Below are 15017 nucleotides of genomic sequence, written 5' to 3' on the forward strand. Positions count from 1 at the left end.
GCAAAATGCTGCATGTTTGTCTCTCTGTGGAGAGGTCTATGTGAGAATTGACAGTCCTCCCCTGAATCAATACTCACCTTTGTGAAGGAGAAAATGCTTTCTGTTGAACTAATGGCTATTTCAGCCCATTGTAAACCATAACAGATGGGTTTCTTCAAACCTCTATGCATTTTTAGATTGTATTTACACTCACTAATCAAGTCTTCTGTCTAAGATGGGAAAAAATAACATTCTCCCACTTTTTCATTTTCTACCTCCCCCTGATGCTGTGCTTCCCCAGGACTGCTGGCTGGGTCCTACTCAGCTTCTTTACTGCCTTCTGACTAGCTGCTTCTGCTTGGAAAGCAGTTATCTCACAGTATCTCAGCTTGGAGATGGGAGTTCTGGCTCCTTTAGGTTCTGAAGTACAGACTCTGTTGCATAGAGTCAAGTACCACACTGGGAAGCAGAAAAGAATCCAGCTGTCCCTCATTTTTCTCCAGACATTAAATGAGAGTGATGCTGTTACCAACACATGGTATATCCCACAGTAAAAATGAAGGAAGGGGGGGTGTTTGAAAGAAAAATGAAACACACTAATTAGGTATCAGTATTATCACTGCTTGTGTGGCACACATCTGCACTCCTGCCATTCTAGCAAAATTTCAGTCAGCAGAGGGTATTTAGTCAAAATGAAAATTCAGTCTGTATGTCTAATAAATGGTGCTGCTGCCCAGCCTTCCTTTTTTCCAGCAAATAGCACTGCTGCTCTCTGTCATGTAGCAGCCATGTCCTACCCTGAAGATAGATGCACTTCAGTGGTGTTGGCTTTTTTTTTTTTTTTTTTTTTTAATACAAGATTGCAGTGTTTCATAAAAAGCTTTCTTGGTCAGAACAAGTGTTGTCATGCATATGTAACATCATGATTAGTATCTTGCACTGAACTGGCTGGCATGCACAAAGTCCTATTTCCAGGTAGATCACACAGCCAGTTTTTCCTCAGCTGCTTTAGCACAACGCTAGCGTTTGAGTAGGAAGCCACAAGGACAATCTGAATAAGACAGTCACAGAATCAATTAGGTTGGAAAAGACCTCTGAGTCCAACCTGTAATGAAATAACACTCTGTCAACTAGACCACGACACTGTGCTCCACATCATCTTTTCCCTAACACCTCCAGGGATGGTGACTTCACCACTTCCCTGGGCAGCCTATTCCAATGTTTGACAACCCTTTCAGTGAAGAAATCCCTCCTGATGCCCCAAAAAGTTCTCATTTATCCCAACATGCCACAAAGCAGCCATTCTGGGTTTGCCTGGTGTTTCCGAGGTTGCCTTCTTCCCGAGTGACCCCACGCACTACAAGCTCTGGTCTGGAGTGGCCAGGAATGCGCTGGCTCTACCTGCGGGAAAACCGAGGGATCACTTCGGGTCTCGCCAGACAGCACCCGAGGGAGCCGGGGTCCCTGAGGGGCGGAGAGACAGGACCACGCATGACCAAGAAGTTCCACCTCAGCTTCCCAGCCTGCTGGTCCTCCCGCAGCCATCCCTCACCCGCTATCACTATAGAGGGCAGAGCAGAATGGGCCAGCAGCGGCACAACGCGGGAGGCGCCGCTCTGGCTGCCGCTCGCCCTCGGCTGTGTCGGAGCCACCCGAGCGGGCTCGCAGAGCCGGACCCGGCCCCGGGGCAGCGGCTCCATGGGCGCGGGCAGGCAGCGCTGCCCTTCCCGGCATGGCACCCGCCCAGCGCGGCCCCGCTCCAGGGCGGTGGCGCGCGGGGAGCCCCTGCGCATGCGCGGCGGGCGGGGCTGGACCATGGGCAGGCGGCGAGCGGGGCCCAGCGTGGCCCGGGAGGTGAGGGGGGTGCGGCGGGTGCGGCGGCCGGGCTGGCGGGGGGCCTGGAGCCGCAGCCTTACTCCCGCCTTGAGCGATGGCGTGCGGTGCCCTTGCTCCTGCCGAGCCCTTGAGCCAGTGCCGTGAAGGGCCGTGGGGGTGTGTGTGTCCGTGGGAGTGCTGCGGCGGGCCGTGACCACCAGCCCGTTGTGTGCGTGCGGCGCTGGAAGTCAGCCGTGTGCTGCTGCTTCTTGAGAGGAGCCCAGTGATAAACCGGCATGTGAGGGGCCTGTAAATCACAGCGAGGAGAAAGGGGAAAGGCTGGGTTTCAAGAGTATGTCTCCCTTCTAAGGCTGCCTTTTCATTGTGCTTGGGTGTTTTGTCTGTGTCTCCCTCACTGGAGATTGCGTCTGTGCCATGTGCTTGAGGATGGCGCTTCTTGAGCAGGGAGGTTGGAGCAGGTGACCCACTGTGGTCCCTTCAAATCTTACCCATTCTGGGGTACTGTGATCTCCTGGGTGGCAGGAGGGCTGCTGGTAAACTCTGCTGAAGCTTTGTCTTTCTGTAACCAACCTGAGTTGTGTTAGTTAAGATCTCCCTGAAGCATATGTCTTTCTGGCTCCTGCACTGAACAGTCCAGCTGTCTGCACTCAAGTCTGTTTTAGTTCAGGTCTGTGGGTTTGGATACTGTGGGGACAGTAAATCCTAAATGTTCCTCACAAATGGCTGCAACGAGGCAGAATTCATTCCATGAATCTCACTGGTCACCTCTCTGCCCTGAAGTGTTGTCAGGTGAGCGCTTGCACAACAGACCAATGTAACCAGAATGGAAAAGCCAGGGAAATGGCAAGGCGTGTCATATATGTGTCACCAGCTAGTAATGTAAAGGTGAGTGTCACAGAATCCTTAGGGCTGGAAAGGACCTCTGGATATCATCTCATCCAACTCCCTTGCCAGGGCAGGGTCACCTAGAGCAGATCACACAGGAATGTGACCAGGTAGATTTTGAATGTCTCCAGAGAGGGAAACCCCACAGCCTGCTTGAGCAGTCTGTTTCAGTGTAAAAAGGTTTTTTCCTCATATTGAGGTGGAACTTCCTGTGTTTTAGTTTACAGGCATTGCTCCTCCTCCTGTCACTGGGCACCACTGAAAAGAGTTTGGCACCAACCTCTTCACGTCCACCTTTAAGATATTTATATGTATTGATGAGACCCCTTCTCATCCTGCTGTGTGGAATGGGAGTTTGGTTTATGATTATCTGGTGTGTTTCATTGGTTAGGCTTTTATTAGAGAAACACAGTTCTGGGCACTCTAACCCAAATATAACCACCAAAGGGAGTCCAGAGGGCTTTGCTGACTGTCCAGGCTTCCTTTGGTGAGCCTACCAGAGAGAATTGAACTGTGACAATTTTTTTTTTTTTTTTTTTTTTTTTTTTTTTTTGTGGTTTTGGTTTGAGAAGTGGTAGACAAGAAGTGTTGAGATGGTAGGCTCTAGGGTCTACCTTACAAAAAGAGAGGTGGTAAAATGGCTCAGCCTGTTAGGGACCTGCTGTTCACAGAATGAAAAGGGACTTATTTTAGCTGCCACAGAAAATTCCTGCAAAGTGTTTGAGGACTTGTATTAGCTTTAGATTAAGTTTTGGGGTTTTTTTAAAGAAGTTTTCAGGATGGAACATACTAGATTTGAAAGGATTTTAGAACTACTCTTTTTTGTGTGTAACAGATAAAACTGTCTGTGCAAAGACACTACTACCAGATAAAATTCTTTCCACTTGCAGTCATGAGAACACTACTGAAAAGAGGTTAGGGAGGAAGAAAAAATAATGCCTTTTAGCCAGAGAAAAAGAGGGCTGTGTTTGCATGATAACCAAGATACTTGATTCATAGGTTAAAATTACTCTGTTCAGTATTATCTTCTGAGCAGTTGTAAAGAAAACTTTTCAAATGAGTCTTAATATGGTGTGATGCATGACTAGCTTTAAAAGGCCTCATCTAGGCAGAGTCATGCTTGTTTAACTGAAGTAATGATGCTAAATGAATGCAATTTTCTATATGGACACTTATCAGATTAGCTTGCACTTACAAACTGCAGGTGTAATTGATATGATCTGGTTTAAATAGATATAAATGGGTCTCCATAATGTTGTGTTGGTTTAAATTCGTGCCACTTCTTTCATATAGCTCTAGACTTTTGACAGGCAGCCCTATTGACAATGCTGAGCTGCATAGGACTTGCTTGAGGAAATTCATCAGGAAAATGAAACTGGCAAGACTGGTCCATTTTGTACCAGAATAGTGAAAATGAAATTAACTCAGGAGAGTGACAAGGATGACCAAAGGTGTGGAGGGCTTTATGCAAGAAACTACCAAGCATTTCAGGTCCTTTTAAGCTGGAAAATATGACTGCAAGGGACCCAATATAGGCCTATATCCTCTGCATGCTCTTTGTAGCTTTAAACAAAGAATGAACATACACTGTCAATACAAAGTTAGGGCTATCAAATGAAACCAGCAGCTGACAAGCTCAGAACAAACAGGAGGGGTTGGTTCTTCCCATAACCTGCTGTGAAACTTCTCACCAAAGAATATTGTAACCACTAAAAATATACTTGTGGCTCAGGCAACAACTGAAAAAAAAATATCAGAGAAGCAGAAAAGTGCATTAAATTAAAGGCAGTGCCTGGGCAGCAAAATGTCACGTGTGTGCTTCTGTAAAGTATTGTTACATGTGTTGCTGCTTCTTACGGGGCAATGGCAAATCAGTGTCTGTGAAGGAACATAAAGAATAGGGAAAAGGCCGCCACAGTTTGTGCTCAGTGAAGCTGTTCAGGCAGAAGTTTTTGAAAATGTGGCTTACTGCTCTGTGGTCACGTCTGTGTGTGGTCCTGCAAAGCTGCTGCTCTGCGCTGAGGCAGGATGGGCTGACTAACGAGATGGTTCCTGCAAAGCTGAAGGAGGAGGTGGAGGTAGGATCCAGCCTTTCCTCCTTTAGCAGCACACAGGGTTGTTCTGTAGGAGCCATCTTTGCTGGTGGATCATCCTCTGCTGTGAATAGCTTGTCTGGTAAATATTTCCAAGCATGCTGTGGGCGGCGTGTCTGTGAAATGATTTTCCAGTGTGCAAAATGATTCCAAGAGCATGGAGAAAATGGAAGTGTGTCCATGAACAGCAAGGTAGCGCTTGAATTTAAACAAAATTTGTCTCTGCTGGACTGATTTTAATAATCCAGCCAAATTTGTGGATGCAGGAACCATTAATTCTTCTGTGAAAGAACAGCTCAAGTGTGCTGGCAGGTGACAAGGCATGTAAAGACTGCTCAGGGAAGGGGGTTTTTCTTTGCCCCCCCCCTCTTCAGTTGGCTTTGATCTGCTTTATTAGGGTCAGAAGATAAAAACCTCATTACCTAATGCTGTTGGATGTCGACGTATGTGTGATATGGCTCTTTGCCAGTATCTTAATTAGGGAATTCATAAAAGCGGAGGGTGGATGCCAGTTCTTGAAAAGCACTTTTAGCCTTTCTGCTGGAAAGAAAGCTTTCATTAATTCGCTACAAAATGTATTAAATGGGATCCAGCTCAATTCTATAAGCAAACCTGCTTCTTTTTCACTTCTCTCTTTCTCTCTGCCTTTATGTGAGCCATTTTGGGCTCTCTGCCCAAGATGGTCCCAACAAATGGAATTTGTAATAAGCATGTAAGTCAGTTTGGATTGAAATCCATTCCAGGTCTCTCTAGTTTAAAAAGGTTTCCAGATCATGAGCAGGTGTTGCCAGAATTCAGCAAAAGTAGCTGAATGCCTTGTCAAAACTGTGGAGCAAAGGAGGCATCTGGTCTTAGATCCCTGTGTGGATCCAAAGCTGCTGGGACTTGACTTTCTGGAGTGTCTCCTGAGGACCTTCAGAAGGGCAGCTCTGTGTGCCCAGATCTGCTGCCTGGACGTGAAGCACGTTTCCTTCCCCCTTTTTAACTGGAACTACTTAAAGATGTTGCTGTGAATGAAGTCCTGTGTCCCTGTTACCATCTGTGTGAACCTGAGGAGCTGTCATGTAAGCTTTCTGCTTGCTGCATTTCAGCTCTGTCTCAAAGGATCCCCTTCAAGGAAAGGAGAGCTAAAAGGAGGAAAGGTTCATCTTTGCAACTCAGGAGGCACTGTGCTGAGATTGCCACTAAAGAAATAATGCAAGTGTGAAGTGCAAGGGTGGTTCAGCTAAGCGAGCTCGGCTCCTTGTTTTCCTCTGGGCTTCCATTGTGCCCAAGTATGTACCCCAACTAACCTCACATATTATTTAGTAGGAGGGAAAGCTTTCCATCCAAAGCCAGCTCAGGTGAGCACCTGCTTCTAGGATTGCTCTCCTGGAGGGCTAGCTGTAGCAGGGAATTATGGCAAAGCCCTACAGATTTTCTTGTGTTACAATTTTACAGACTACGGCTCCCCCTAGGAGTTTCCTTAGCAGTCCAGAGAGTAATCAATAGTTCCCAGATATTATTCTGATTTTTTTCCTTGTGCTTATTTTCTTTTCTGTCTTTCTTTTGTTCTACAGTGAAGAGTTACTTGGATGGCTGAGTTGCTGAGAGATTCCTGGCTTGCAGGAGCAGCTCCTAAATGCCAAGCAAGGCAATGGCATTGACATATCAAGATAGTGCTCTGCCCATAGTTTGGGCTGGTGTCTGAGGCTTCTTATTCAAATGAGCTGCCTTCAGAAGGCAGAATTTATTGACTTAATTTATAAGTGGGGAAACTAGGCACAGTGAATGGATAACATCTGTGAATCCCCACTCTTGTCCTTCCTTATAACCCCTAATAACCCAGGCTAGCCAGAAGAAAAGAAGTAGTGAGATTCTGAAAGAAAAGTATTTTGTTCATTCAGCAATCTTCCTTGCTCGCTTTTTCTTTTTTTTTTCTGGTTATTTTTATCCCTTGTGCCCCCAGCTCAGCACAGCTGATGGTGCAGTTCTGGGGCATGTGGTTTATTAGCAAATTATTGCTCTCCAGCAGGGGACCCAAACTCGGGTTTTGATTTAAGAGCAGTAAAACCAGTTGAAACTTTAAAGTATTATGTGGAATCTGGAGATTTTTAGTCAGCAGAAAGTGAAAGCACTGACAAAGTTGGGCAGAATATACTCTTGTTAAGTCTCATGAAATGAGGGAAGTATGGGCAGAGAATGTACTAGTGAGAGCAACTGCCAGCTAGGAGGAGCAGGCATGGAGGAGAGGATTGGAGTGCAGTAGCATGGATAATTTAGTGGTGGGGTTGGCAGCTGACTAAGTAAAGCTCTCATTAATTCTATAATGTATTATTTAGCATTATTTTTAAATATATTTCTAGAGAAGCCTTGGTGCACTGTAATAATTTAACAGGCTAAGGAGGAGCCAGGTAACACATGCTGAAGAATCTTTTCCTGTATGTGCATGTAAGGGTTTCCAACAGCTAAGGGAGCAGAAACAGCCATTTGCAAATGGTAGGAACTGGTGAGGGAGATGGTAATCCTTAAATTTCACTGGACCAACACCCTACCTCTGCTGTACCACACTGGTACTTAAAGTAACTTGTTGGTAAGTGTGGTCAGAGCTGGCCTGGGTGAAGTCCTTTCTTGGTCCTGAAGCAGACTGGAGCAATGCATCCTGCTGAGTTGTAGTGCATGACATGGCCATGAGCAGCTACAGTTAACATCCTTAAGTGGCACAGCTGGAAATGGAGGAGGACAATTATCCTCATCCAGGCAAAACCAAGCATTGCCAACAACAGAAGTGCTATTCCCTAAGCTTTGGGATCAGGTGACATGCCTTGGTGCTCCCCTTGGGCTCAGGAAGCTGTGCATGTGCCTCTGGGAAGTTTGGCATCTTGAGTACTGGCAGAGTTGCCTAATAGCCCAGGACTTTGAGATAGCTATCTGATAAATCAAAGATTTATTTGAGTCTTCTTATATGTCCCTCTTCCCAGCTCTGCTGTGCTCCTTCCAGACTATTTAACTGACTGGTTAAACTTCTTTTCATGGTCTGCTTTATGTCAAGCCTCTTCTCTCCAGTCCTGCTTAGTTATAATGCTTGCCGGCTTTTCCTGAGCAGAAGGTGTGAGATTGTTAATGAGCTCATTAACAGGAGCTGATCAGAACAGAGCTGATCCCAAAGCAGCAATAATTAGGGAACAGTACCTTTGATTTTGTTTCCCTTATTACTGTTTATGAGTGTTTGTGCTCTGGGCTGCTTTTGAGGCTGGTGTCCAGGCAGCTCATTCCACCTTTACCCGGCACTGTGCTGCCTCTTAGTGTCTGGTGTGTGAAAGCTCCCACCGCAGGGAGGCCGTGCTGCCAGCCTCGGCCTTCCCTGGAGAGCCAGGCACAGCAGCAGTGTTGCACTAAGTAGCTGAAAAGAGAGGTCACTGCCACCTTAGTGCACCGAGGCCGTTTTCTTTCAGGCTAGGTTGTTGTGTTCATGTTGTCTGATTAGCCCACTGTTTCCCTGCTGGAAGCAAGCTTGAAAGACAAAGTTTTCCTTGAGATGTCTATGCTGTGGTTGCCAGGCAGAAGAGAGGAGTGATTCCCAGAACTGTTGGCTATGGTAGGGTCCCCTCCTGGGCAGTCTGTTTGCATACAAGGAAATGACCCCTCCTGTGCCTAGCTGTGGTTACTCCCCTCCACAGGAAGACACAGGGGTGGCTGTTGGGATACTTGATGAAGAGACAAGGAGATAACCAGTGTTTTTCTGCACAGAAACTTGTTGCTGCCAACACTTGGTACAGGTTTGAAGGAGGCAGTGGCGAATGCTCTCTTGACTATACTGTGCCGACTCCTGTTGCTGTTGTAGATTTAGTTGAGTAAAAGAGACTGGAAGTGTCCCTTTGTTCCCTCTTCACCCAACCAGACAGCTGGGGGTGCTTTGTAGATTTCTGCATCCATTCACAGTGCTAAAATAAGACCCTGTCCCTCAGGCTTTGGTTTAGGCCAGTGTCTCTCCTTTTATCCTCTTAATTGCATAAAGATACCTAAGATCACACCTTTCCTTGTAGACCCACATGCAAAGAAACTAGAGCAGGCCGCAACAGGATCAGATCTAGCAAAAGGTTGCTGGCCAGCCACACAATAGGCAGCGTCAGGGCTGGTTTGGCTTTGTCTGGGGTGAAGATGTTACAGTTGGGCTAGAATACAGGCTGAGCTGGAAGATGATGAGTTCTCTGTGCTGTGATCTCTACACAGATCTGGGATTCTTCCCTTGATCTAGGGAGGAATAGTAGCTGAACTCCCACCATTTGAATGGGGATGAGTCCTTGTAAACTGGGAGAAGAAATGATGGTGACTGGAGTGGTGTTTTTCAGATTGATGGATTGGAGGAGAAGCTGGCACGCTGCAAACAGAGCATGGAAGAGGTGGACCTTAAACTGCGCAGGGAGAAGCTCAGTCCTGAAGGAAGGTATTGCTGACCAGCTCCTTACACAGCTGTGTGTGTGCACTTCAGCTTAGCTGTCATCCTGCTGTAGGACCAAACAAGGGCTCTTGAAGGGGTGGGAATGTGTGATTTGCCCATGACAAGACTTTCTTCCCACAGCTTGGAGCTTTCTTGGGGAATTTGCCTCTGTGAGAAGTGCAGTGATATAGAGAGAGAGCTGTATCTTATTAACAGCCTGACTCCAACCTGTGCCACAACCAGACAAGTAGTGCCTGAAACTTGCCAGTTCATTTGCAGGCCTGGCTCCTGGCCTGTTAGGAACCTGCTCTGTGAATCTGGCAAAGGTTTTCTGCACACTGCTGCTCAAGCCTTGCAGAAGCCACCTGGGTTCAATCAGGGAGATGTGCAGCAACTACTACTGAGGGCCAAACCAGGCTGGGATCCTGCTGCAAAAGCAGCTGAGGGAAAACATCTGTGCCTGTGTTGCTAATGTGTCTGGATGTAGGGATGACAGACACAGCCAGACACACTGGCTTTTCTTGGGAATGCTAAGAGGGACAATTCCCCTGAAATCTGTGGCTGCCATAGAGGCAGCAGTTGTTGGCTTCTAGAACTGGGACTCAGGCAAGGACTTTGGCCTGGATTTTGTAGTAGACATAGGCAGAACCTGCTGTTTCTCTTGAGTGTGAAGCAAGAGAATTAGAATCCCAGCTGATTCTCAAATCTCTCTGCTTGAGGACATTTTTTCAGTCACTAGCATCCTACTGCTCTGCTCCAAGCAAAAAAGGCTGGGAAGCTCAGTCATCAGTCCAGGGAATGGTCCTGATGATCCTGGTGTTTGCTCTACACTACTGTCCTATAGAACCCCATTACAAATTATCATAGCAATAGTGATGTCTCCATCCCCTGATATTTATCAGGCTTACTTTAACTTCTTTGTTAAATTTTAAACTCTCCTTTGCACTCCCCCCTCTTCCTTTAGTGGAGTTCTATATCCCCATCAATATTTAGACAGGGTCCTGTCTCTTCCCGTCCCTCTTGTCAGTAGCTCCTCAATCTCAACAATCCTTTCCTGGCCTAAATTCTCCTTGTTAGTGTCTGTATTCTTTATCTGGGGCTTAGGTGGCCAACAACCAAACCTACAGCTGTGGTAACTTGACAGGATGTGATATATGATAGTTTCTGACTGAAATATAGGGCCTAGAGCAAAGAATTATGAATTAAGATTCTTGGGGCCTTCTATGAGTTTTACAGCTTGTATGGAAATAGAACTTCCATTGTCCTCTTCCAGACCCTTTGAAAAACCCTGGAGGGAAGGTACCATGATCAAAATTATCGATTCAGTGTATAGCACACAAAGAGGAGCTCTGCTTTTCCGCTTTGAAGTTCAGTTGTCATGGTTTCTTCATGTCTCTTTCTCAAAGCTTCTTCCCTTGACTCTCTTCACAAGGCAAATTTTTAAGTAGCAGCTCAGTCATGTTGGTAAATCTGTCTTCTCACTTCCTACTGGCTGCCCTCCACCCAGTTTTCTTCTAGAGCCCTTTCCTCTCCTGCTGCTCCTGATGTAGCTTGCTTTCTTGCCCTCCCTTACACTTAACTAGCTGTACACATAGATTTGGATCTCTTTCCTCCTACAGGTTGTTCTTGCTGTGCCCCAAGGGGAACAACAAACTCTGTTACACTTTCTGCCTTCTCTGAACCAGGAGATAATTTGTTAGTGCATGTTTATTTATGTGCGGAGTCTGAGAGGACTGACCATGTCCTCACTGCCATAATGGAAACACTGCTGCTTTCAGGAATTTCATTTTGGGTTTATATTTTAATCTGAGTATTAATTAATCATCTTGTGCAATTTAATACAAGGGCTGGGTTGGCCTAACTTAGTCTTTTCTGTTACTATGAGTCTTCAGTCTAATGACAGGTTGTTTAACTCTATTAGTACTGGGCTTGGATTCAGCTTGTTTCCTTTGAGTTCACCAATTTCTGTAAATTGGATACCTCTGACAAAGGGATCCCAGCTTCAGATGGTGAGAAGAATTACTATTCGAGCACTAAGCCCAATGTGGTGGGGGGGAAGGATCCTCCAGAGAGCACATAAGGACCTTGCCCCATCCCATAGCTGTTTCAGAACTTCCTGCCTCGCCTAGGGGGAACTGGAGCAGGGAAATGACCCAAGAGCCCTTTCTAGCTGTTTGCCTACACTGCTCTCCTGAAAGGAGAGATAGGAAGCAATTTAGGGGAAGGGAAAAATAATCTAAAATGCTGCATCTCTTCTGTTGCACAACTGGGTATTTCTAAACTGTCACCCTTCCAGCAGGGAGGGGTGAGGGGCTCATCCTCTGAGCAGATATCCCCCGCAGTGGGGACAGTCTCTCTTCCATCATGTAAGCAAAGAAATAGGCTGTGTTCTGCCTCGCAGGTAATGAACTCCTCTTCTCATTACAGAAAGTCACTGGAGAGAGAGCGAAACTTACTAATGACCAAAGCTGACAACTATGGTAAGAGCTTCATTAAAAATGGTCCCTCTGGGCAGGATGGGATCAGTGCTGCAGCTTAGCTTTGTCTTCAAGCTCCTGCCACCTCTGACTTCTGCTTTTGAATTAGCTTCAACCAAAGGGAGCTAGACTAATGGAAATGTAGTCAGCATATTATAATAGGAGTCTGCATCCTCCTACTTGAGCTGTACTTCCATAGGGAAAAAAATAAGCATCAGCTAATGAAGGGGAGAAAATGTCCCCCTCCACACACCCCAAATTACCAGTCTTTAGATAATCATAGCTAACAGATTGGCTTGAGTAGCTAGCAACATCCCTCTCCCCAACCTTTTTTTTTTTTCCCTTAGTAGAGGCTTGCTAGGCAAGAAGGTAAGTGCTATCAGGAGTGTAGCAAAATATACCTTCCTCGGGGAAGGTTCTTACTGCATCAAGTTATGAGGCTACTCAGCACAAGAGCATAGCAATTCACACTGATGTGCTGCCTGCACTTCTAGAGAGCCAGGGTCTTTCCTTGGTGCAAGTCCTGCTGTAGACACTTAGAATGAAAGCCTCTCTGAGATACCATATTAACAGGACTTCCATTCAACTAGAGGTGATGCTTTGTACATCTTTGGGTATTGATCAGTGTGTTACCTGCTTGGCAGTACTCTGCAGCTGTGCAAGCAGCAGAGCTCACACAAGGGAAAGAGGCACAAGTATTCTTTTGGGTCTAGAGGGTTGAAAGCTGGGGTATGGCCAGCAAATTTGTAATTGTAACTCATGCTAGAGGACTGTTTCCAGAAGAGTAACAGTTATTTTAAAAAGACTGAAAGCTGTTCCCTAAGGGCCTACCACTAGAGACAGCAGAAGCCTGAAAATTGCTGCCACCCTTTTACCAGCCAGCAGTCAGCCATCCTTTGTGGCATCAGCAGAGCAGTGTGACAGCAGCTCAGAGACAGCAGCAACAGCCTCACCTAATGGTGACATCACTGCTATGGCCTCTGTCCTTATTCCAGCTGATGCACTTGAGGCCATGCATCACTTTAAGTTGGCACTGCTGTGCATGAGGTTATGTGACCCTGTCAATTCCTGTGTGGTCTTGCAGATTCAAGCAGGTTGCTCTGTGGCTGCATGAGAATGCTTGTATTAGGTGAAGAATGGGGCAGAAAGAACAGCTACAAGTCACTTTTGATTATCAACACCACTTGGGGAACTGCTGGAGGCTGCTTGTGCAAACTGTAGAGACAGTAAGGTGTGCAGTCTCTGCAGATGACCTCAGCAACAGTAGCAGTCAGTCTCTGGACAGTGCACACCCAACCTTGCCTGACACACACTTGGTGCTGTTTGGCCTTGCAGTCTGTAAGGCTGGAGGCCTCACTGCTTGCCTGTACCAGTCCGCAAAGTTTTGTGGAATAGAACTAGTAAGAGTGGGATTCTCATCTTTGGTAAAGGGAACCAAACAGAAATGGAGATTGGCAAGACTCCATACTTGAAGTAGCCACTGTGTTCCTCTCTCTGCATCTGTGGTTCTAAGGTTGCTTTCCTTCTCCCTGGTTTACCTATCTCTAAAAAAACTAAAAGCTTCAGACCAAACAGAATAAGAGTGTCCAGGTTTAGAGTTTTTCCACAACGATCTTTCTGAGGTGTAAGGAAACACAGATTCTGCAGCATTCAAAGGTGGCTACAGTTGTGTTTAAATTTTAGCACTAGAAAGAGCTACCAGGCTGTTACATCTAGAAGGTAGTAGAAATAGCTCTCTGCCCTCCTGTCTCCTTCATTCCCCTAGGGAACAAGCAGTTATTCTAATGACACACAGTCTGTCCTTAGTAGAGGCCTACAGCAATGTCATTTCCCAACAGGAACTGGTCTGGCATTGAAGTATTCCTCAGCACAGCTACCATGAGTGTCAGGATGAGAGCAAATGAAAGGGCTCCTACTAGTTTGGGTAGTTACTTCCCATTCAGCACAATACCCTGTTGGCAGCTTTGCATACTGCTCCCAACATTTTTGCCTGTGGCCAAGGTAGCTTTGTGCTTCTTAAGAGAGTTTTGATAGGAGATGCAGCTGCAACATGAAGAACCTTCACAGGCAAGTCTTTTGTTTGTTTCCCAGAGAAAGAACTGAGTGTACTTCGTAAGGAAAATCGCAAGAATGCTGCCCTTGCTGTGGCCATGGCATTGCTGATTGCTCTTATTTACGCCTGCTGGACAATGTGATTGCACTCAAGAATTCTCCCTGCTGAACAAATGACTCCTGCAAGGAGCTCTTCCTCCTCTCACCATTGTGCCTCCCCCAAGGGTGAGGATCAGCATTTCAAATTACTGTTCTTGTTTATTGTGTCTCCAAGCCTTGTTGTAGGGAAGATTTTTCTCTGCAAATTGAGGAGGACAGGAGACAAACCAGAAATCACAGCACACTTGCACTTGGAAATCAGGTCAAGCAGAGCTCAAGGTGGTGCCATCTTAGCCAAAACACAGTCAGGACCATGCAGCCTGATCCAGGAAGGCAATACATTCTCCCTTTTGAAGAGGACCTTTGTGATTACAGACAGGTGCTTTCTGCCCAGCCAGGTAGAATACACACCTTGGCTCCTGTGACACAGTCATAAACTGAAGGGACCAAGCTCTTGATGCAAAGGGTAATCTGTAGGTGTTGCAATTCTATATATTTCCAGAGCTGAGCTAAAGATGCTTCCTCTTCCACCCTGACTTCCAGGACCAAAGGAATCCTACATCCACAAAAGCAGATGGGATGTAGCTATCTCTGCAAGCATCCACATTGAGATATGGGTGCTTGGGCTGTGATATGATCTGCCTACCTCTCCAGTGCATCAGAGCTTGGTAGCCATTTTGTGCCTTTGAGAATCAGCATTTGCAGAAGACAATTTACTATCAACCCTGAGAGATGAAAGTGCTTCTGTAGAGCTTTAAATAAAATAATTTGACCTTTTAATTTCCTGTTTTGTTTATTTGATGGATTTTTTTCTCCTGTTCTGTCCTGTTTTTCAGTCACTGCTTTATTCTCATCCTACTATTTCCTTACTGGCACATATTGCACTATGTTAAGCCTAGACTAAGTTATGCACTTAAGCTCCTGGTCAGTGAGCTCTCAACAGTGGGTTACTGGTCTGTTGTGGCCTGGAATGTACTTCCTTTGACTGGAACAGGAGCCTGTCCATGCTGCAGGAGTTCCAGAGACTGTCCCCTGTAATGCCCTCTCATTCCAATGCTCTAAACTTGCCACAAAAACTTTTAAAATGGACTGCCTTGAATATTTAACTCTGCTGACATTTCTCTGTTGCCACACTGACAGACACTGCTGGCCCGAATTGTGTGGGAAGCAAAGGAA

The 15017-nt window shown here is 46.1% G+C and overlaps 1 protein-coding gene across 1 annotated transcript; it reads left to right on the forward strand.

Moving 5' to 3' along the window:
• The first annotated feature begins 1662 nt into the window (after positions 1–1662).
• On the forward strand, positions 1663–14621 carry CCDC167 (coiled-coil domain containing 167). The gene is made up of 4 exons (XM_071428417.1): positions 1663–1833; positions 9125–9219; positions 11641–11693; positions 13782–14621. The coding sequence occupies exons 1-4, from the start codon at positions 1678–1680 to the stop codon at positions 13883–13885; spliced, it is 408 nt and encodes a 135-aa protein (XP_071284518.1). The 5' UTR covers positions 1663–1677; the 3' UTR covers positions 13886–14621.
• Positions 14622–15017: the final 396 nt, after the last annotated feature.

The sequence above is a fragment of the Agelaius tricolor genome, unplaced genomic scaffold, assembly GCF_023055355.1.
Source record: "Agelaius tricolor isolate 1412-34295 unplaced genomic scaffold, bAgeTri1.0.p SCAF_1, whole genome shotgun sequence".
Classification (NCBI taxonomy): Eukaryota; Metazoa; Chordata; class Aves; order Passeriformes; family Icteridae; genus Agelaius; species Agelaius tricolor.

Bases quoted from the DNA above. Each gene is read 5' to 3' on its own strand.
- CCDC167 (XM_071428417.1), top strand. From the start codon at position 1,678: ATGGGCGCGGGCAGGCAGCGCTGCCCTTCCCGGCATGGCACCCGCCCA. The intron at 1,834-9,124 runs GTGAGGGGGGTG...GGTGTTTTTCAG, and splicing joins GGCCCAGCGTGGCCCGGGAG to ATTGATGGATTGGAGGAGAA. The intron at 9,220-11,640 runs GTATTGCTGACC...TTCTCATTACAG, and splicing joins AAGCTCAGTCCTGAAGGAAG to AAAGTCACTGGAGAGAGAGC.